At 36.0% G+C, this 22941-nt stretch overlaps 1 protein-coding gene across 10 annotated transcripts in view; it reads right to left on the bottom strand.

Moving 5' to 3' along the window:
* PICALM (phosphatidylinositol binding clathrin assembly protein) overlaps positions 1 to 22941 on the bottom strand; it is a 107247-nt gene that overhangs the window by 68541 nt on the left and 15765 nt on the right. For all 10 annotated transcript variants that reach the window (XM_082661298.1, XM_082661303.1, XM_082661301.1 and 7 more), the window contains exons 2-3: positions 6336 to 6478; positions 2718 to 2793 (exon numbers count right to left, since the gene is read on the bottom strand). In XM_082661298.1, coding sequence (XP_082517424.1) covers positions 2718 to 2793; positions 6336 to 6478 — 219 coding nt within the window. The remainder of the gene's footprint in view (positions 1 to 2717; positions 2794 to 6335; positions 6479 to 22941) is intronic.

Genomic DNA, 22941 nt, shown 5'->3' with positions numbered 1-22941 from the left:
TACTGCATAGTACAATGAAAGAAATGGCAATACGAAAGTTTAAGGCCTAACAAAAAACAATTATGTGAATGTTTTCAACTAAACTTCCAAAATGAATACCTAAATCATTCTAAGATTTTGTTTCATCACAATCATGAGATTTGAAAACTTCAGCACATAAAAATCTAATCAGTATTACTAAAAAAAAAATTTGTGTTTTAGCTATTGCCTGGCTCAGTGAGGTCTACAAATTTTTGCTTCTCATTGTACAAGCAGGTCCATTCTATCATTCTATTTTAGGTCATCTTCATCTAACACATTCAGCTTTAGTTGTTGATGGTCTCTGCTACTTTAAAAAGATAATACCAAAACAAGCAAAAAAAAGAAAGAAAGAAAGGAAAGGAAAGTGACTGGATTTAACATAATCACCAATTCATTTATTCAGCAAATATTTCTTGAGTGCCTACTAATTTGCCACTGGAGAAAAATCAGTAAATAGAAAAAAAAAAATCACTGCCCTCAGATATTCTCATAGCTACTAGTGCATTTTATAAGGTGTTACATACTCACATTCTTCAGCTCTTTAGTTAATATTGTCCCCTCTAATCCACTCTACTCCATCCTCGATAATGGGAGAAATCTCTCTTATCCTTCAAGGCTCAATCTCTGAAACTTTCCCTGAGCTCTTTGTGCTCCCATATTATTCTTACTCCAAGTACAGCTCAAAGCTATTAGATGTACACAGTGTCTATCTCACTCACCAGACTGGAAGTTTGTATTATATACACCCATTATATATTTAAGAAAATATACCAGACTCCACCCAACAAAATACATCAGCAATCAAAACTACAAAAACACCACTGAATTATATACTTTAATTACCATTTCAGTCTTACCTTCATAATCTCTTTAGAATATGAGCTTTAAATAAAAGGCCTAAAAACTGTTCTCTACATAAAAGGAATGAAAGCCTTAAAACCTTATCACTAGAAGTGCTTAATTTCCATCTTAAGAAAGTAGAAAATCAGTAGCTAATAAGACACAAAAAACCCACTTGGACATATGCATATTTTCTGCTCTAGAGTAGTGGTTTGTATATTGCTTTCCACAGACTCTTACAGTTCAAATGAACTGAATAAGGGGGAAACCAGAAATAAAAAGATGAGCAGGCAGAGTTTTCTCCATGTTCCGGAAAACACAGCAGCTCCAGTTTCATCTGTTATATGTATCTAGCTTCTATTTAAGATTTTATTTGAAAAAGGGATTCCACTGCTTCATTTTTTTCCCCCTTAACTATTTAAGGCATTATATCTCTCATTAAAGTAAAATCAATCTTGTAACACTTCGTCCTATGTATAGATTACTGACCTTCCAGAATCTCTGGAAGACTGGGTATTCAATTCATTCTAATTAATACTTCCATCTGCCAAAAGTAAATAAGTATTGAACTGGACAGTTCCTAAACACAAACACAGTTAGTCACTAAATTCCATTGATTTTTATTGCCGTAAAAACCACAATTCAGGCCCTCATTAACTCTCTACCAGATGACCAAAATAATGACCAGAGCAGTCTCAAGGTCTTTAAGACTTTACTCACTCGAATCCAACCTGCACTGTGCTATGGTGCTTTCTTTATAACACACACTCCCTCTGTCCTCCTCCCTCAACTCAAAAAAGTTTGATGGTTTCTCACTGCATTACAAAATCCCAACTATATCAAAATCTTTTGTGCATGATTTTGGCCCCAAACAGCTTCTTGAGGGCTATCTGTCACTACATGTTCTCTAATACCTCCACCTACATTCTATTCACATTCATTTGCTCTATAAATCTTAAACACCCTTTCTCTTTCACATCCACGTCCATCTGTGTACCTCTGCTTAAGCCAACTCATGTTCTCATCCATCTTTCAAAGCGCAGCACACATCTCGCAGATCTCTAAAGATACTTCCCAGTTGAACCTTATTGCTGAGTATTCCTTTAGTTTGTCTTAGTATGGTCTTAGTATGTCCTTTATGAGGCTCTTCCTAGAGTTAACATTCTATAATGCTAACAGCCTAGTTCTGGAACTAAGTATAACAGATCCCATTAAGACAGAATGTACATGGAGGGTGAGAATACCAGATTACAGCAATTTCCACTTACTGAATTAAAAGTAAAATAAGTAACAGGTAAGTATCAACGAACAATTCATCTGAATAACACATAATGCTTACCTTTGCTACTAAAATATATGATATTCCCAACTACATTTCTTGGAATAAAGCATAAAATAATAAGAACAACAATGAAAGCAGATACTTACATAGTGTTTCCTATTTGCCAGGCATCATTCTAGGCACTTTACATGTATAACTAGGTTAAGCCTCATGATAATCCTACAGGGTGGGTGCTATCATTATTCCTGATTTTACAGATGCAGAGAGGTGAAGTAACTTGCTCAAGTTTATGCAGTTGGTAAGTGTTACAGATGGGATTTGAATGCAGTCCGTCCAGTTCCAGAACCCATGCTCTCAAATTGCTACCTTATGCTACTTTTCAAAAAGCTCTGGGTGTCAAGTAGTGAAGTCCATCTTTATCTTCACATGAAAATACAGTTTTTCCTTCCCTACAACCCTCACTAAAACATGAGGTTCCTCCATAGCACATGTTCTAAAGGAAAGAGTTCAACTCTGCAGTAATCCTCAAATGGGGTCACTCTTGATTTTCTATAATGAATAAGTTGTTTTTTACCTTGCAATCCACTTTTATCCAAAAAATTGCTTAAGTTAAACAACGTGTTTCTTGAAGCCAAATACTGAATAAAACGCTGGGGAAAAAAAACAAACAAATAATTATGTCAAATAGTACTGCCATCTAAGAAACTCTAATTTGAGAATTAAGGGAGAAAGTGGTGGTTAACACATTCCATTAATCTTACCTAGTTTAAATTTATCATCCTCAATCCCCCTAAAAACATAAAATATATTTTTCACTAGCATGCAGGAATTTATTAAAGTCTAATGCCCACAGCTATGGTATTAAAGTTAAAATAAAAGGAAACAGGCACTTTTAAACTAGAAGCAGTAATTTTTGGCTTTACTATAGCATATTATGGCTATAGTTAATCATACTCAGATGGTGCCTTTATTTTACACGGATACCTGGTGACTCAAAAATTTTTATGACTTTTTTTTTAAAAAGCAAAATACCTGTAATCATACTGGAGTATAATATTACAGACATCCTCTTACCCACTGTCCAGATTAAACACATTACCATAATCACTTCAGACCCCTTACAGAATCAAATTACAGACTATTGAAGACACACACCTTCAAAACCATTCCCTTCCCTCCCTCCCTCTTCAGAGGCAATGGCTTTTCTGAAGTAGGTTTACATCATTCCCACAAATGTTTTTACAATTTTACTACATATATAAGTATCTATAAACTGTACATAATTTTGTTTTCTATTTTAAATTTACAGAAATACCATACTGTACTTATTCTTTTCCAATGTGATTTTTAACAACTTCTTCCCAAGAATTATCCATTTAATACATGTACATCTAGTTCATTCATTTTAAACAACGTTTGAGCATTTAAATGAACTACTATATCATTATGTATCCATTTCTATACGGATATTTAAATTCTTTGCAATTTCACTATTACTAACAATGTTTCACTGACATCTTTGTACTGGTCTCCCACCTGCAAACATACAAGAGTTTCTCATGATATATACTTAGGGTTGAATTGTTGGGTCGGTATGCGTATAAAAGTTCATTTTCTCAAAATACTGTCAAAACCCTCTCCAAAGTGCATACCACAGAACACTACCTTAGCTTCCCTTTACATACAACCTCTAAAATAGCTAAAGAAGCTCCTTTCGATTTCCTTTAAAAGGATTACTTTTTTGTAAATGTATGCAGAGGATTATTATCAATTTTATGTACACCATCACTTCTCTGACTCAATCTTGTTCATCAGCGATCACCCCAAACAAACCAGGATTTTGAAAAACAATTTGTAAATCGAAGACTCCTGTTTCATCATTTATCCTAAAACAACCTGTTTAAAAAGGTGTTAAAATATCCTAAGAAAATATTACACTCTATGATTTTTTTATAAGTTTTGATCATTCTTTTTTGTGGGGGCCTGTCCTGTGCATTATAAGATGTTTAGCACGCCAGTAGCCTCTACCTACTACACGCCAGTAGCATCCCCTCCAGTTATGAGCAATGTCCCTTGGGGATGAAAATCACTCTCCGCCCTTGCCCTATTTGAGAACTACTGTTCTATGTAATTTCCAACACCATAGCATAGTGAAATCCTATGCATATTCTCTCACGGACTAATAACACCTGCCAATGCAAAAACCTGAGGGTTGTACAAACTAGCACCAAAAAAAGAGCAGAGCATTGGATTTCTCTTAGCTGCTGAAGGGAAACTAGAGTTCATCTGAAAACCACTACTGAAATGCTACCTTTCTCTTTCTATCAGTCAACTGTAAGGAATGACAGTCAACTTTCTGGGTTTTTTGCCTTTATAAAGTTTTTGCTTCTGGTATCATCACCTTATTTACCTCTGAAAGTCACCACTGATAGTGTGCCTCCTTATCCAGCATTGTAGTTGGTTATATTTGTGGCTTTTTCTTTTTAAAGAATAAACTATATATATTTTTTAGAAAGGTAAAAAATACATACAAGCCTGAAATTCTTCTGAATAAATGATCATGATCTTAGACAAACACATTCCTGATGAAAATAGAAACTAATATCCTAGTTAAGATCAGAACGTTTCGAGTTACACGGAGGCTAGTATATCCAAATTTTTCTATTGACTCTATATACTGCTTATAATGAATGAGAAAGCAACTGAATGGTCACGTTTGTTACCCAAGTAATCATATTTCAGGTAACGCTTCTGGAACTAATTTTTAAAACTTAAGAACTACAAATAAAATCATTCAATGTGGTACTGTAACGGTGAATAATCGGAAAACTAAATTTCCAGGAAAGAGAAGAATTAAGAAAATGATGGACCATATGATCAATTATGTAGTCATTAAAGATGATAAATAGAAAGAACACAGAACATGGAGATGCTTCTTATGCTGTGATATATAAAAAAGTTAAATATTTTATATGAATTATTATAGCTATAAAAAAGACCAGAAAGGAACATCAAAATATGCAAACAGATCTGTTGCAATGTAAGAGTTATGGGTAAATTTCTGCTTTAATTCTGAACTCTAATGATGTTCTCTTTGGTATCTGTCAAAGATAACAGCAGGGGCTTCCCTGGTGGTGCAGTCGTTGAGAGTCCGCCTGCCGATGCAAGGGGACACAGGTTCGTGCCCCGGTCCAGGAAGATCCCACATGCCACAGAGCAGCTGGGCCCGTGGGTCATGGCCGCTGAGCCTGCGCGTCCAGAGCCTGTGCTCCGCAACGGGAGAGGCCACAACAGTGAGGCCCGCGTACCGCAAAAAAAAAAAAAGATAACAGCAGAGTCTCATGACTGAAAAACCCAAAATAATGAGTAAAGTGATGATGTCAGAAAGTCATGTTTATAAATCTGATACAAATGAATAAAGTCCCTCCCCATCTCTATGGGAGCTATCTCCCAGCAACCAGTGGTCTGCATTTTTCTAAGGCACATACCAAGGTACCAGATTTATCTAGTTCCATTCAAATTTTCTTTTAACACAATTTAAAATACTCCTTTTGACACAATTTTACAAGTAAGTATGCTAGGCTGGGAAAATCACCTAAGGTAAGAACTCAAAAATTAGCTATCATGGAAAACAAGATGATTCTCTCCAAACAGTTAATTGCAAAAGCTCATGCATCTTATCTGTTACCCTTTTTTGGGAAACAAAGGCTTTAGACACAACTCTTTGCTGAAGAAGGCGTTCTTCAGTCAGTCTCCTCAGCAAAATGCCATCTTAGTCCTTAATATCACAGCCTTGAACTAGGCAAAGAGCGTCTATAGACAACTACATCAGATCAGACAGAAATCTGATTGGGCTACGATAAAAAAGTAAATGAAAATAGACGAACATACAATCTATACACAAAGGCCTGCAAAAAATCAGTGATGCTTATAGAACCCATCTCTAGGCATTAATCTTTGCTTCCTGATCCCATTACTGAAAGTGCCCTGTGCTCTGACCCATTTTCTGCTTTCTGACTTAAAGGCCATCTTTCCTCAAAGTGTAGGGTCTACAGTTATATTTCTGTATAAGCACCTTGCCCTTTTTACCTATATTATTCAGTTGCTATAGCCATTTCTGAAGTGTCAGTGAGAGAAACAAGCTGAATCAGTCAACTCCCCAGTATACTTGTTAACTAAAAATACTGCTTACCTCATTTCCATACACCATCAAATGATGAGTTGTAATGAGAGATTTGAAGACCACCACCCAACTACTGTTAGTAGTTCTTTCAAATAAACTGTCTGCCAACTGCGGGATGTTCACATTCATCTCATTTGTGCACTGAATTAAGTCTGCAATAATAAAAAAAAGATTAATTTACTCTGGCTTTCATTTATTTTTAATGCTAGATCTGCATACTAATAGGGTAAAGATCTAAAAAGAGTGGAGCAACAATGGACAGTTTGCAGAAGTTGTTAAAAATCTCTCAAGAGAACAATTGAGACAGTACTTCTACCTGAGAAGTAAACAGCACATTGATTAATATCACACAATTGATCAGTAATACCAGAAAGTAAATCAAACTCCTTTCATCCTTAAGTATTTTATGTATCTCAAAAGGAACTGTTTCAAGGCCTTGAGTAACACTTTCAGTTCTCTTACTACTCACAAACCTTTAGTTACAATACTAATATTATACATCCCTACATTTAAAAAAGAACTTTAAAAATTCATACATATGGAAGCATAAACAAGCTGAAGTTCAAACACTTTATTAATATCCCCCCCTAGAATGCTGTGTTTGCACTAATAGAAAGAGCAGATATGTGGTCTGTGAGTGGACAGGATTCTCAGTTTGTTTAAATAAAATAATTCTCATTCTTTTCTCCCTTCAGTTCTACTGAGTTAGCTCAGTTTTCACTTGATATCAACTAGCTAACACTGACAAACAAAACTGAAAATGAACTGAAAGTTTCTCAATGCAATAAATTTCCAAAGAAGTGATCCAGGAATTCTACTTGATTATTACTCTGAACAGTTAGAACAATGTAAGTTCTAATTTTATATTTTAAAATATAAATAATTGGAAAGCATTACCATAAAATCATCTAATACACAATTGTTTTAGCACCAAAACTGAAAAAAAAAGTTAATATACCTCAGAGTTTCACCTCCAATCTGCTTCAGAGATATTACTGGCAAATTCAATGAAGAAAATACAAAATATGGTCCAATTTAGAGACTTAATGAAGAGGAAGACCAAGAAATGAGTTGTTTTATTTTTAAAGTATGCATAAAACAAAGTGTATAAATACCTCCATTATAACTACCATAAAGGGGAAAAAATTAGTTATCTGTGCCTCATCAGCAGTTTTGTCCACTTTTAACCTTTAGTACCTAATGATTAAATATGAATTCAAGCGACCTAACTTGGCCGTGATTGCTAGTAAGAAACATCAATGTTAACTATGACCGTTTATCTGCTTATAATCTTTCAAAAATGTTTGTTCTAACAGGTCTAATTACTATACAAAGTAACATTTGATAAGCAAATGCATTTTAGAGAAGCAGTTACCCTGGCCCACAATGCCTGAAGAACAAAGCACAGAACAGTCAAACAGAATGCCCACGGAACAGGAGAACGACACAAGGTTTTCACAATTGAGACTACCTGCAACAAAAATTAAATAGTACATTCAACTTGGTTTGTATGGCTCAGCTTCTGATATTTCACTTCTGGTATTTTATAATTTGACCTCTGCCTTCTCTGAAAACTTCTTGAATAGTACTTTATACCAGTCCTATGGTACTGAATATACTGTACTTGCCTTATTCCCGAAGATAAATTTTCTGTCTCTCTCTCAAAATATAATTTACTGGGGGCAAGGCCTATCCATGTCTTGCTCATTCTGAATCCTTTAAAACTTCAAGCACAGTGGTCAAGTTCTGAACTTTATAAGAAGTTATATCTCTAGCTTCCTTTTTTCCCATGGATTTATCCTTATATATTTTTCTATATCCTTCTAGAAACTATCTTGATAAGCTATTCAGTTCTTAAATATAACAGTTACTTTCTCACAATGACATCAATAGTCATTTTACTCCTCAGAATCTTATTTTAGTTTCCAAAATTGAATCTGTCACAAAATTTCTTGTCGCAATACTTGCCCAAAGGTGCTCCTACCTGTGTGTGTGTGTTTATAAACACTCCCTAGAGCCAATAGGTAACCAAGTCTCTTAAACCTCTAGCAATCCCACCTTCTCCTCTCCATCCCGTTATCACTGCCAAAGCCAGAGTTCGGATCCCATTTTTCCTTAACTAGAGGTCACCACTTCCGGGAGCATTCAGAAATTGGGGAGAGCGATTATCACGCTCTCTGAGTTTTACTGGCACTTAATGTCAAGGATGAGGGAGACTGTCATGCAATGCACAATTAACACTCCACAATTAAAAATTACCCCACCCAAAACTGTCCCCACTGAGAAAATGCTGGACTGACTGGTCTCTTCACTTCTAACGATACCTAATTTGGGGTCTTACCCACGCCACACTTCCAAACATTCTCTAAACTGGCCATAAACTGACCTATAACACAACACTGACTGTCACTGCCTAACCTCAATGATGTCCCAAATGCTTACAGGATTGGCATACATTTCATCTTTGTCCATATCCTCCTTCTTGAACCTTAGCTTCCAACACAGAACCACCTTCCAGCGTTCTGTAATGTTACCTTTTGCTGTTACACAACCGAATCCTTCCATTCTTGCTCATTCTTCAAAATGAATGACGTCTTTTCCTTTGTGAAATCTTCTCCTCCACAGACTAAGGTACCCACCAAACAGACACTAAAGCTGGTACATAATTCTACATTTTCATTATTTACTTCCACATCATTCTCCTCTTCTACAATGAGAGATTTTAGAAGGAACCTGCAAACACTTTTGTTAGTAATTTCCATACTCTTAATCAGGGAGGTAAGTAAACTGCTAGATTAGTCAGATAGAGCCTGATCCTAAATGAAGCCAAAAGTATAGATTTCAGTTTCAACAACTACAGTATTTTATATATTAGAATATATATATTCTATCTATGCTATGTTCCCTTTGTGATCAGCTCTCCTCTCTGCAGCGCTTTGCTTCAGTTACACTAATGTCTCCTTTGCAATACCTCCCATGAGTCAAGTACCCTTACCTCAGGAGCTCAGTACTTCTGTTCCTTGTGCCTAGAATACTCTTCTCCCAGATATCCACACTTCTCTTACTCCCTGGCTTTATTACTATAGATCTTTGCTCAAATGCCATCCATCAGAAGAACATCTCTCAATATTTATAAAAAGTAATAAAGCCTTAAGGGCACTCCTCTACCTCCATACCCTCACTATACCCTCTTACTCTGCTTTATTTCTCTCCAAAGCACTTATCATCACCTAACTCATTTTAATTTGTTTAATGTCTTTCTCTCCCAATTAAAGTATAAATTCCATGTAGGTAGGGCTCTATTATGTTCTCTGCTGTATCCCCAAAGGCCTAGAATAGTGCAACACATACAGTGGTCACCCATACTTTTTGAATAAATACACTTATTTTAGTATGCACAAGGACAGTCGTAACAGGACCATCCAAAATGGTTTTTTTTTTACGTAGACTAAACCAACGATCCACAACTCTCTGCACAACCTGCTGTTCCCAAAAAGGTGAAAAACAAACCTGAGCCCATTGCATGTGAAAATTTTCAATTTCAAGTTAAAGAGGATCTAACAAATAATGGTTTATCGTAATGCTATGAAAACTATATAGTATGCTTTAGAAATGACCACATAAAAACTGAAGGAAAACTCCAGAAACTAAAATGTAACACTTCACATAAAACAGGAAAAATGAGATGAGTTCATGCATGAATTCAGAGTAGACCAAAAGCAAAACCAAAGATATACAAACATTACTGGGAGAAAAAATACTGCACGGGTTATACAAACTCTGCAGAACACACTTCCCCATAGTACTTTAACTCAACCAGTCATTTTCTCCAGGGGTAACTTTTCCTCTGAACAATGTTTCTACTATAGTAGTAACCTGAAAATGCTTTTAAATCTGACCTCCAACAACTCAGGAAGGAAGATGTTTTCCCCACCTCTGACTAACCAAAAGCAAATTGTTTCAAACAAAAGTCAAGCACATCATGGAAATCTTGATAGCTACTGCTTTTCTCATTCTCAATCCAGATTTCATTTCTTAAAAAGCACAAACTTGGTATTAAACCTCCTTTACCAATCAAAAGGCTTCCAAACTAGAAACTCATATTTTTTTTTTTAGCTATTTACCTTAAGAATATTAAAAACTGTAAAACCTTCTTTAATATTACATTAGTAACAAATCCTAAACCCTACACTCAAAAAGTAACTACTATATGGCATATAGATTCTCTGCTTTAGGTAGGTGAGAATTCATGAGGATTTCTAGTATTTAAGGGCAGGGAGAAAACAGGCCCACTATGGAAATGAAGAGCATTTTTCCATACAGAGACAGCAGAAAGAATCAATCCCTACTATATTAAAAAAATGTTCTCACTTTTATTATTTAATATGCCTCTCCAACAAACAAGGTCTGGGGTAGATAAAATAAATGTTAATTGTATTAACACAGGTTAGGTGCTTACCCATAGGTAAGGTCACAGGAGCTCACTACTAAATGTAACAGATTTATTAATAGAATTAAATTTTTGTAAAAGATAAGGGTGCTTGGAAACATATACGAAGTGAATACCCAACCAGCCAATTTAATGCAAGTTCTAAATTTCTAGCTAACTAAAAACAAAAAAACAGAAAAAGTAGTGAAATGCAAAAAAAAAATTTTGTATTCAAGGGAAAATGTTCAGCAAAGTACAAAACTTCGGAAGTAACTAGTTACCAGATGGTTTCCTTAATCTTACAGCCGTATTCATAGAATGTGCCACACATCTGTATAGACCTCCCCAGGCAAAGTTCACCAACTTTAGAAACTTACAGGACTTGGGGCTGACTTCCACAGCAAGTCAGGCAATCCAGCCAGTGGCATGCACCATTAGCAGAATGTAGAGGCCTCAAGTTCCCATCTAAACAGGCACTCTCTAGGCTATATCAAAACTATGCTGACACCCAGGTAGATTTTCTAATAAATGAGCTTGCCTAAAACTTGTCTTTAAGATAAAAAAAATTATATATATATATATATATATATATAAAATCATTTAGCCACATATCATTGTCTCTTTCAAAAGGGTCACTTCGAAAGATACTCTTTTTGCAACTGCTTTCATAAGTGATTTTAGTAACATAAGACTGATTTCGTCAACCATCCAGAAAACTGGAGACACTCAGTTTGGAAGGCAAATTAAGTGGTTCATCAAATGTTCCTTCACTGATCAGATCTCTGAAATTTTTCCTGGGTAGGAGTACAAATAAAAAGAAAAAATATTCACCAAATATCCAGTAACTAGAGGATAAAGAAAACAGTTTCTGAACTTTTGCTATAAAGTATTGGCACAATTTTTTTCACTTAGCAAAAGTGTGAAAGTATTTAGAAAACATGCAAGCTGAAATCAGACCTCAGCCAAAAGATGTCTGGGAAACAAAATGAACAGTCTTATACCTTACTCCATTCAATTTTTTGTGTAAGGGGTCACAAAACACGGTCCAAATTAAGATGTAACTGTTATAATTTTATCTTTAAAGTTTGTGGGATCCTCTGTGAGAAACATGTTACACTTTAACATAACTTCCATTAGAATTCACTCAAAAATACAGTCTTCACAGACTGATTTATACCTTAAGGAATAAATCTAACCAACATTTTAGTTGGATGTTAAAATTAAAACTAGGGAAAGACACAAAATATAGAATGCTCAGTACAAGTAATAAGGATTGAATTAATTTGAAAAGAGGAGAGAAAGGAGCATCCAAAGTACTAAAAAGAAATGACAAAGGTATCTAAAAGGCTTTGATAAAAGTACTATGACGCTAGGATACCTAAATCACAATGTGGGTGGGCACGTCCAATAATGGAGCAATAGCTCATTAAATGGCAGCAGTCTGACAGTGAAATACTATGAGGCCAACAAATACATGGCAAGAAAAGCTGAGTGGGGAAAACGCTCACAGTATATTATATCAAAACCATGTTAAAGGGACTTCCCTGGTGGCACAGTGGTTAAGAATCCGCCTGCCAATGCAGGGGACACGGGTTCGAGCCCTGGCCCAGGAAGATCCCACATGCCGCAGATCAACTAAGCCCGCATGCCACAACTACTGAAGACCCCGCGCCTAGAGCCTGTGCTCTGCAACAAGAGAAGCCACCGCAAGGAGAAGCCCGCGCACCGCAACAAAGTGTAGCCACAACTTGCCTCAACTAGAGAAAGCCCGTGCACAGTAACAAAGACCCAACGTGGCCAAAAATAAATAAATAAATAGATAGATTTATTTTAAAAAAAAATGTTAAAGAACAATGCAGAGTAAGATTCCATTTTTTAAAATCATAGATATACTATATTTTCTGATATATAGTGTATTTGCCCAAATATGGGATGATGCAAAAAGAACTGAACACTTTCAAAATTACTCAGCAATTAAGTTATATATGAACATGTAGTTAAAACCAATATGTAACAGAACTATATCACTGTTATTTCCATAATTTCACAAATTTCAGTAAGCACCTCTCATGTCACACAGCCAACACCAATCCTGTACTATAATTCATTCCAGACCCTTTGGAGCATATTATGATCAATGGTTGAAAGGACAGCACTGACATGTCCCTTTATTTCCTCAAGAATATGAGGAAGAGGTGGTAAAAGTATAAGCGTTGCATGGTGTAACAGCTGGAAATTCGGCAGCCACTCTTGCAGAGGTAGGCCAATATTTTGAATACAAGCTCAATCTCTCACCATGGTAGGTGAGTCTTGAGGAATCTCCAGAACCCATAAAGAAAGTAAGGCAAACTCCCATCTTACTAAAAAGAAACAAGTTGCAGCTGTAGGAAAAATCAATCTGTTAGCACAACTAGATATGCTATTTCTGTCACCGTGTTTTCTGCAAAATGAATGGACTAAGAATTCACACGTGAAAACTAAGAAATGTAAAGATAACTCTACAATTTGATAATCATATATTAGTATAGTTATATTAATAGTATGATAGTATAGTTATTTTTAACCTGGTTATTGAGCGGTAAGTTTTTCTTTAACTGTTTTTTTTTTAATCACCATGTAAAAGGAGAGGTTTTTTTCCCCCTTAGAAACTATTCAACAGAAAAGCTGCTATAAATCTTCACAAATTCTCTCATTACCTGGTTTTGTTTATTTTAAACAACGTTTTTTTGAAGAAGATATTAACCTGAAAACACCTCCATCAGTGCTAATTTCAGGTGCTTATGGAGGCCACCAAAAGAAATCAATTTTTTTAGTAAGAGGAATTAAAACAACAGATTTAGGAAGTGTTCAGTGCCTTCAGAACACTTTAAAAACCAATAGAAGAGAAAGGATTGACCTCCTTTACATCTGTAGCAGAAGAAAGAAGAAGAACTAAAAAGGGAATTCCTGGGCTTCCCTGGTGGCGCAGTGGTTGAGAGTCCGCCTGCCGATGCAGGGGACGCGGGTTCGTGCCCTGGTCCGGGAAGATCCCACATGCCGCGAAGCGGCTGGGCCCGTGAGCCATGGCCGCTGAGCCTGCGCGTCCAGAGCCTGTGCTCCGCAACGGGAGAGGCCACAACAGTGAGAGGCCCACGTACCGCAAAAAAAAAAAAAAAAAAAAAAGGGGAATTCCTAAGAGAAGAAAGAATTCAGATGGAACTAGGTAAACAAAGCCAACCCTAAGGTACTCTACATTAATATTTCACTGAAATTTAGCTCTTCTGTCACAGATTAACACAAGCCAAGTTTGCTGAGTCGTCCATACTTTAATTTTAAAAGTTCAAAATAAATTGTTTTAGTTAATGGAATCATCACGTAGTTGCCGTAAAATTTTAATCACACACCAAGCATCTTCTTCAAATCAGCTCAACCTGTCTCTTAAAATTATCTATTATTATTTATTCATCGCAATCTGTCATACATAAAAGTCTTACAACAAGAGGAGAAGAAAGTTTAAGTCATGAAAGCACTACACAGAGAAACATATACTCCTGGAATACTCTCAGAATTCACTGCCACTACCTTCTTTCTCAAGTGAAATGGTCGTTTTCCACCCCCCGCCACTACCAAAATGTTTTAGCCTACTATGTAAAAGCATTCTTAACATGAAAAAGTCTGAAAACCTAAAGCTTTCTCCACAGTGTTGTGGTGTATTCTGCATTCCTACCACTAGATGGGAGACTGTACAGAGAAACAACAGGACTGGCAAGAACAAACAAGGGTTCAAGCTTACCTATAAACAGACCCCTTAATTTTGAGACTGCTTAGGATTCCACGTAATTTCCAAACCTAGACAAGTTTAGTCCCAACCCAGATTCCAATTAAGATCTTAGAGGTGAGGAGAATCACATTTTGGTAAGCACTACCTCAGAGGTAACTATTACTTCTGTATTAATGTTTAATTTACCAGATAATGTAAGGTAACAATAAAAAGTTACTTAATAGAATAAAAACACATCGCTTAATATAAGAATAAAAAAATTTATTTAAATTTATTTAAACAAAATAAAAACATTACAGTGTTCCAACTTAAAAAAAAAAATCACATGTCTATGGTACAAGCACAAGGCATTCTCCTTCCCTTCTTTGAAGATCTGAAGTTTCAGAATTACAATCCCACCTGTAGAAAAGAAAACAAAGTACAGATTGAGTAATTTAAGAGTAAATGCCAAAATTACAAATTCTCTTTGTACTACATTCTAGGAACTTAGTAATAGTTCATCAGCCCAGTTAAGGAGATATAACCAGGATTCTCAAAAACAATCGAACACTGGATCAGAAACACACAAAACCTGATTTCCTAAGCAAAATAAAAGGTCAACTAACAATACATTACAAGTTCTGTACTTACCTCCACCAATGCTGTAAACCAGAACAGTCCAGGGCTCCAGAAAATATGGAACGAATTCTTTTCATTCCACTGAGACCAGGAAAAAGGAACCAAAGCTTGAGATTCTATGAGTGCAGATCAGAGTTCTCTAAAGGAGAAAAAAATTATGTGGAGAGGTTCAAAGAACTGGGACTAAGTCTGTAGGAAAGTATGTTATTAGTAAGGGGCGATCAGTGCCCTGATTTTCCTGGAACAGTCCTGGTTTACACCTGTTGTCCCAGTGTTCCATTCAGATAGCATATACTTCAGATAGCATATACTTTCACTCTTGAAAGTGACCCAGTTTGGAATATAAACCATATGTCACTCTAGTTATAAGTGACCTAATAAAAGTCTACATGTAGCTACGGAATTAATAGACAATCACCATCTACTCCTAGTATATTTTGCATTTTTCTTTCTCTGAGGGCTATACCATTCTATTTTGTTCTCTCATCCCCAACAAAAACCTCTAGGCAAATGATTCTCAAGTTTCTTCTCTGGGGAATTGGAAATACTAGAAATTTTCACCTCTATGTCCAAAAATATCTTCTGCTTAAAAAACAGGAACATAATCTTAACTGTAACCTGACTGTCCCACCATTTTTGTTTTAAGTGATCAAGATTCATTCTTTGCTTTTTTAAAATAAATTTAGGAATCTTTTGTTTCCTTTTATCTTCCACAACGTGTGGCATGATTCCTTGTACATGTGTTGATATGATGGTATAAATACTTGTAGAGTTATAGGTGAAACAAAAGTCCATTTCTCCACTCTAAGATCCAGAGGGAAGAAGAGAGAATAAGAGACAAAAAGTCCTCCCCATAGCTAGGTTAATGTTATTCAGTAACAGCCAACCCCACGTCTAAAAAGTAGGAATCCAAAAGAATTTTAATGGCTTCTCTTAAGAGTTTAAATCTGCCTAGACAGAGGGAATAACAAATTGCAGTTAGCCTCTGTGCCAAAGTCTACTCACCCAGAAAGCACAAATTTCATGTCCTCAATGCAATTAGAACAATAGAATCTTTATATTCCATCTTCCCACAACTTTGCAAACTTCAGTACAAACAAACAGAAATCCCATTTCTTCTACAATACTCACTGCATACTATAATATGCCAAATAGTCTGACGAGTTAGAAATATACAATAGTGGACAAAGTTCCTGCCATCATGAAGCTTATATACTAGTGGGAGAGACAATCAATAAACAAATGAACAAAAACATGTCAGATGGTGAGAAGTGCTAAGGATTTGTTAGGCCTTAAGAAGAATGGGACAGGTGCTTGGGGGAGGTTGCTATTTATACATGATAATCAGGAGTCTTGCATAAACAGACTTCTAAAAATTAACAGCAACAATGGTAGGGTGTCACCAGTGGCTTGGAGGCCTATGGAACTGACCACCATGATTAATTACCATCTTCCACATAGTAGGGAAGTACGGAGGCATTCCATTCATTCTACATCACGTATGTGTGCTTCACCCTTACCAAACCAAAGTTATGCTGAACAGCAATCTTGTTGATTCTGCAAAGCCTCTAGTTTTATGTAGTTAAGTAGAGACAGTGGAAATCTCATTTATTCACACATTTCACAATTAAATCAAAGCAATACGTTCACCTTCAGTGAGTCAAAATGGTACCAGCCATCTACTACAGTTCATGAAGTAGGCATCAAGAGACCCCTCAAAGCTAGTGGGTAACAAAGTGAATGCCATTTCTGAAAACCTTTTTTCAAACTGATGTAAACAGTAATGACAGATATAACCAAAAATAGTAAGCACCAAACAATAACCCACCTACGTGGCTTTAAATTTTGAAATAATGCTAAGTGAAAAATGTGAGTAATCAATATATTATTAACAAATCCCAATAAACTAAAGCCAAAGTATTTTTCCTAGTAAGTTTAAACTTGAGCCTTTAAGTTTCTACAGGAAAAAATAATCACTCGGAGTATTTCAGCCAAAAGATCTCCATTCTCACACATTTCGTAACCATACAACTGTTCTTATAAAATTCACTATAACCCATGTTAGCCTATTTCTCAGCATAAAAGGAAAAAAAGCTGAAATTTTCATGACAAATGACTTTCTTGAAAGGCGTAATAGCTTCTGAGATAAAAATCTGCTTTATAAGATGTCAAAATTGAAGATATTACTTTTTTTAACTTAAAAATTCCATGTAAATTATGCAATAATATTAAAGAAAAAAACACCAGTTTGAATCTAAAAATCCAAGCTTTGGCCATTAAAAATTGTTTGTTGATGTGAAAACAACACTTTTTCAGAACTATGCAGGAGAATAGGGAAGGAATTTGGTACATTTATTTAAATTCTAAAATAAAGTTATTTGAGCTGTTTAAAAGTCATCAACCGATTAGCTCTTCTATTAAAAGTTGACAGGATCACAACTTATTCTACACAGTTAGTTACGGATTTATTTCCCCTAAATATAGGCTTTAAGTATTTCTCAATACAAGACATTTTGATAAACAGATCTCTGCTGCTACAGAATTTGGAAACAATCAATTTAACACAACATATATTGTAGATAGTACTTACAGTGGGTTTTAATTTTGTTCTGCTTTTATGTACCAACTTCAATAACGCTAATAATAAAAGATTAAGAAAAACAGTTGATTCTTTCATGTAAGTATCTATATTTAGGTAGATAGATAATATCACATATATTTTCAAAATCCACATTCTGTCTGTGGATGGATATCTGAAGAGTTCCTCAAATTTGAAAGAATGTATCTTTCACTTGATTTGTTATGGTAAGGTAACACAAATCTTAAATGGTCCAGACAAGTAGCAGGGAAAATTTAACCACCTTTCTCCCTTCAATTTACAATACCACCCTTACACCAATTTCCCTTTTGCTGCAGTGACAAAGGCTCCCCAAGTAGCCTTCTACCCAACTAAAATGCTACTACTTTGAAGACTACTATTTTTAGGCTACGATCCTTGCCAAAAGACAATTTTTCCCACTGAAGGTGGGGGTGTGGGGGGGTGGGGGGGTGGATGGTTCAGGCGGTAATGCGAGTGATGGGGAGCGGCAGATGAAGCTTTGCTTGCTCTTCCACCACTCACTTCCTGCTGTGCCGCCGGCGTCCTGCTAGACCAGGAGGACCCTGCTATATTGGATACCTTCCAGAATGACTGGGATTGGCCAGTGAGGAGAAGGAACGTCTGTTTTTAGTTCTTTCTATTCCTTTAAAGTTCATTTCTCCCTATTAGAGCTCTTCTCTGACTCCACCTATTTGACAGTCTATCCTAAGTGCTATTCATTTCCAAAATGCATCGAACAGTAATGATGGGGATGCTAATTCCACCAATCGCTAAAATTCTGCTCTAGGCTCTCCTTCCAACACTCCCATGCATGGCTGAATCCACTTCCATGTGCTAGGACTGTACTGTAACAGGATGAAGTGACATCAGAATAACCAAAGGATCCAGAACCAAATTCTAGATTCACTATTTTACCATTATGACTTCAAGCATGTTAATTAGCCACTCAGTTTCAATTTCGCCATTTTAAAAACAGGGATAGCAGTAATTAATTTTCACAACAATATAAACTGTAAGACAACATATTTAGAGTACTTTACAAACTTTAAAGCACGATTAAATATTAGATATCATTCATTTTACTTAGTATCATATTTTACTGGTGAGTTTTCCCTCATTTTAGTAGACTATATTCCTCTATCACTTTTCCAATACAGTACTATGAAACCACCTCAAACTCAAGGACATCTGCAAAACCTTCTTCAGAATGTTTATAAAGCCCAACTTCTTCCACTGAGAAGTGTTAACCAGTTACTCGCACTGGATTGTAAGAGGGGCAAAATCTTTATACATAGGGATTTCTTCATACTTTATAACAAAGTTCTTTCACATCCTTAGTCTTTTGATTTTGTATTACAATAGCCTTGTGACAAGGCAAGGGATGCTTTGTTATTTCCATTGTAAAGATTTAAATACTTGCTTACCTTGCCTACCTAAAGTAACACAAACTAGTAGCTGTGCTGGAATTAGAGTCTTTAAGAGTATTTTCCACTAGAGGAATGGATGAAGATATATACATATTTTCCTCTCAATTCTCTCTCTCTTCATTTCACATGGTTCGAGTCTTGTCTTCACCTTCTCTAATTATTCTAAAATTCACACATTTCTTTTTAGCCCTCACAAATCTAATTACTAGTACAGACAGTAACCACCTCTTAACTAGTATAGTATATTCTGCTCATTAGCATCCTCGTTCTCATTCTGACTACAATAAACTGAAGTTGACAGGGTGTAAGGAAAGAACCATATCATTCAACTAAAGTTCACAAGGAATGGGTTTAAAGAGTTTTGGCATCCCCATCTCCAAGTGACTCAGAAACTGCAAGCCTTAATTTATAAGCAAGGTTTAAAAAGCCAAGAATATTACAAAACAAAGTCAACTCACCAGATTTTAGGTGAGTAGGGCTTACATGATTTTACATGAGAGGAACACATAAGGCAGTTTTCCAGTCATCTGCCAGAGATGTTATCATTCCCAATTCTAAGTAATAGGAGAAGAGGTAAACTATGTTTAAAAGGGCCTCAAAAACTACCATACCTTCTGGTTGGTCACTGGCTAAGTTAGGAAAACCTAACTCTGATGAAGAAAGTCAAAGAAAAGGCACTTCTAGGTTAAGTCTACAAGCCCAAGGACAGGAAGCAGCATAAGCTTGTCTTAAAAAGTTTTCCAGCTCCTGATCGGAAGAAACAGCTTTCTCCCAGCAGTTAAGCAAGGAGTGTCTCAGCCTCCTCAGCTGCTTTATAAATATCAATAGCTTTCTAACTTAGCTGCCAGTTGTAACTCTGTAACTAATTTCTTTTTCTGTAACTGATTTTTAAGTCAGTACTTATGGTTGTTGTTTACTGCCACTCAGCTATGTTTATGCAGTGTTTCTGGGATGTGCTACAGAAATCACCTGCAAATAATGCCTTGGTCCACTCTAGGTTGCCAATTCAAAACATTTTGCAAGAATATGAAGAACAAAAATAAAGGAGGGTTGGGCTTCCCTGGTGGCACAGTGGTTGAGAGTCCGCCTGCCGATGCAGGGGACACGGGTTCGTGCCCCGGTCTGGGAAGATCCCACATGCCACGGAGCGGCTGGGCCCATGAGCCATGGCGGCTGAGCCTGCGCATCCGGAGCCTGTGCTCTGCAGCAGGAGAGGCCACAACAGCGAGAGGCCCGTGTACCGCAAAAATAAATACATAAATAAATAAAAAATAAAGGAGGGTTTATACCATACCATGTCTAAAATCTCATACTGAATTAATACCTAACACAAATTCCAAACCTGATAACTAATACACAATTACATAGTTCTGTGAAAAGTTACAAAAGTTAATGCTGAGAAAAGAAAAATAAAAAAGGAAATACTGCCTGCTAAACCTTAACTTCTCAGTCATTGAAAAGCTGGTGTTACTTCTAAAAAGAAATGTACAAATGGGAATAAGGATAATGTGGTTATATCTTCCAGATCTGAAAACTGAAGACAACGTGATCATGTAAAGAACAAACCAGATCTTGCCTCCTTGAGTTTCATACCAAGAGATCAAACGCAGCTATCCTGTAACCCTCTTGGATATGCAGTTCTTAAAAACAAATTCACTGTAGAGCAATCCATTCAATTTCATTCAATTGAATTGAATTGAGCAATCCATTCAATTGAATCCATTCAATTAATTGGTATTTATACCAATTAATCTTCACACTGGCCTTATAAATCAAAACTAGACCCATTTCCCCACAACATCTCATCTGAAATAAAGCTAGTAACTGCAATTAGTGAGATGTTTTGTTTTCTACTCACCTAATATAAATGCTACACATTTCCAAAATCTTGCCCCTCCCTCCCCAAAAATGCTACCTGAAGACAAACTTAGCAGTTAAAAAAGATACCAACACATATTAAAACAAGTTTCCTAGGTATAATTCATATTGTATACAACTAAAGATTATTCTAAATGATATCAATAAGTTACTTACTTAAAGTTAAAAAAGGTAAAAAGACTGCCAAAAAGAAAGACAGCTCACACTGTATTTGACAAGTTAACTCAAAACTAACTACACATACATGTACCTGCAAGTAAAACTTTTTTTTTTTTTTTTGGCTGCACTGAACGGCTTGTGGGATTTTAGCTCCCTGACTGAATCCGGGCCCTCACCAGTGAGAGCGTGGAGTCCTAAACCTGGACCGCCAGGGAATTCCCTCATCTTCTCTTAGTGGTGGCCCTAAGAACACAAAAGGTTGCAGGCCAAAAAAGAGTAGGCAGCTATACTTGGAAAAACGGATGCAGTGTTGGTCTATTACAAGTTCCAGCCTTAATAAGTAGACATATGCAACCCCCATCCACAATAAATATCCATAGTATACATATAATTCAAGAAACAGTCTCCCCAACAAATAAATAATCTTTGAAACAAAAATAACGCTTAATTTCTATGGTTCTATGAAATAAAATAAGTGATAAAAATAAGGTATAAGGCTTTAATTCACAAATTCATCACTTAACCAAATAATTTTAAATTACTGTGCAAATGAACACAAGGGGATGGATTAGTGATGCTCCATTATATATAGTCAACTGATCTCCCATTATAACCAACAGCCAACAAAAGCAAGATAATCACCACTGTACATCATTTAGTCTGTGGCAGTAGTTAAGGGACCACCACCATCACCGCTTTTCAGGTATCAAATTCATAATCCTAGCATGAACACTATGAACTTATCAGGTGAACCAACTAGCTAAAGACCAAGATCATATCTGAATATTTGCAATAAAGATTCTGTCCAGGAAATTCACATTTAAAAAATAAAACAAAAAACTGTTGACTAAATAGTTCATTAACCAGCCCAGTATATTAAGTCCATTATCTTCATCAAAGATTTATTAAATATTTACTAAGATATAATTATGCACCAGGCATTCATTATATTCTGGGTATTGGGGATACCGAGACAAAACAGTCCCTGTTTTCAGGAGAAATAAACAGGCTCAAGATGCTCTGAGTTAAAAAAAAAAAAAGAAAGAAGACGACGACGACGAAAAAGAAAACAGAAAAAAGAAAGCCTCTGCAGAGGGATAGAGGAGCAATTTGATTACAACTGCTACTGAAGGCTTGACAGATATGGCTCATCTGACCAACCAGGGAAGGGGGAAGAGGGGAGAAGGGTCCTGTTCTCCCTCACCAAATAAGGGCATCCAACTCAAACATAAGTGCCCCAAGGGGGCAAACATGAAAGGAAAATAAACATCCTGTGGTCAACCTGGCTGACTTAAGTGAAAAATTCAGAAAAGAAAGCATTTGAAACATGGTTGGAAAGGCTAATAGGAAGTATTTTATTATCAAGTATGTTAATATTTTACATAATTCACATATTTTTAATAAGATAGAAGAAAATTCACATTTTTGTTGGCCATTTTCTCCTAAAACAAAGTCACAGAAAACAATGCTACCCCTCCCTCCCAATGACAGTAAAATATTTAAGTTAAAATTGTTTTTCAAGGAAAGATGATATATTGGTAGGTGAGCTACTCTAATTAATGGAGAATGAAGCAAAAGCTCATAAAGAAATCATCCTTAATCTTAGTTTCCAAAGCACCAAGCCAAGAACAAAAAAGCTAAAGGGGCACAAATATAGCATCACAGAACAACAGAGCAGGGAGGCAATTTAGAAAATAAGCAATTTAAGTGAGTAAGGGATTTTCCTAAGGTCATATGGAGCTGGG

Source organism: Grampus griseus, assembly GCF_964374135.1.
Source record: "Grampus griseus genome assembly, chromosome: 8".
Classification (NCBI taxonomy): domain Eukaryota; kingdom Metazoa; phylum Chordata; class Mammalia; order Artiodactyla; family Delphinidae; genus Grampus; species Grampus griseus.
Note: the sequence above shows the minus strand (reverse complement) of the source record. Positions and strands in the feature narration are given on the sequence as shown.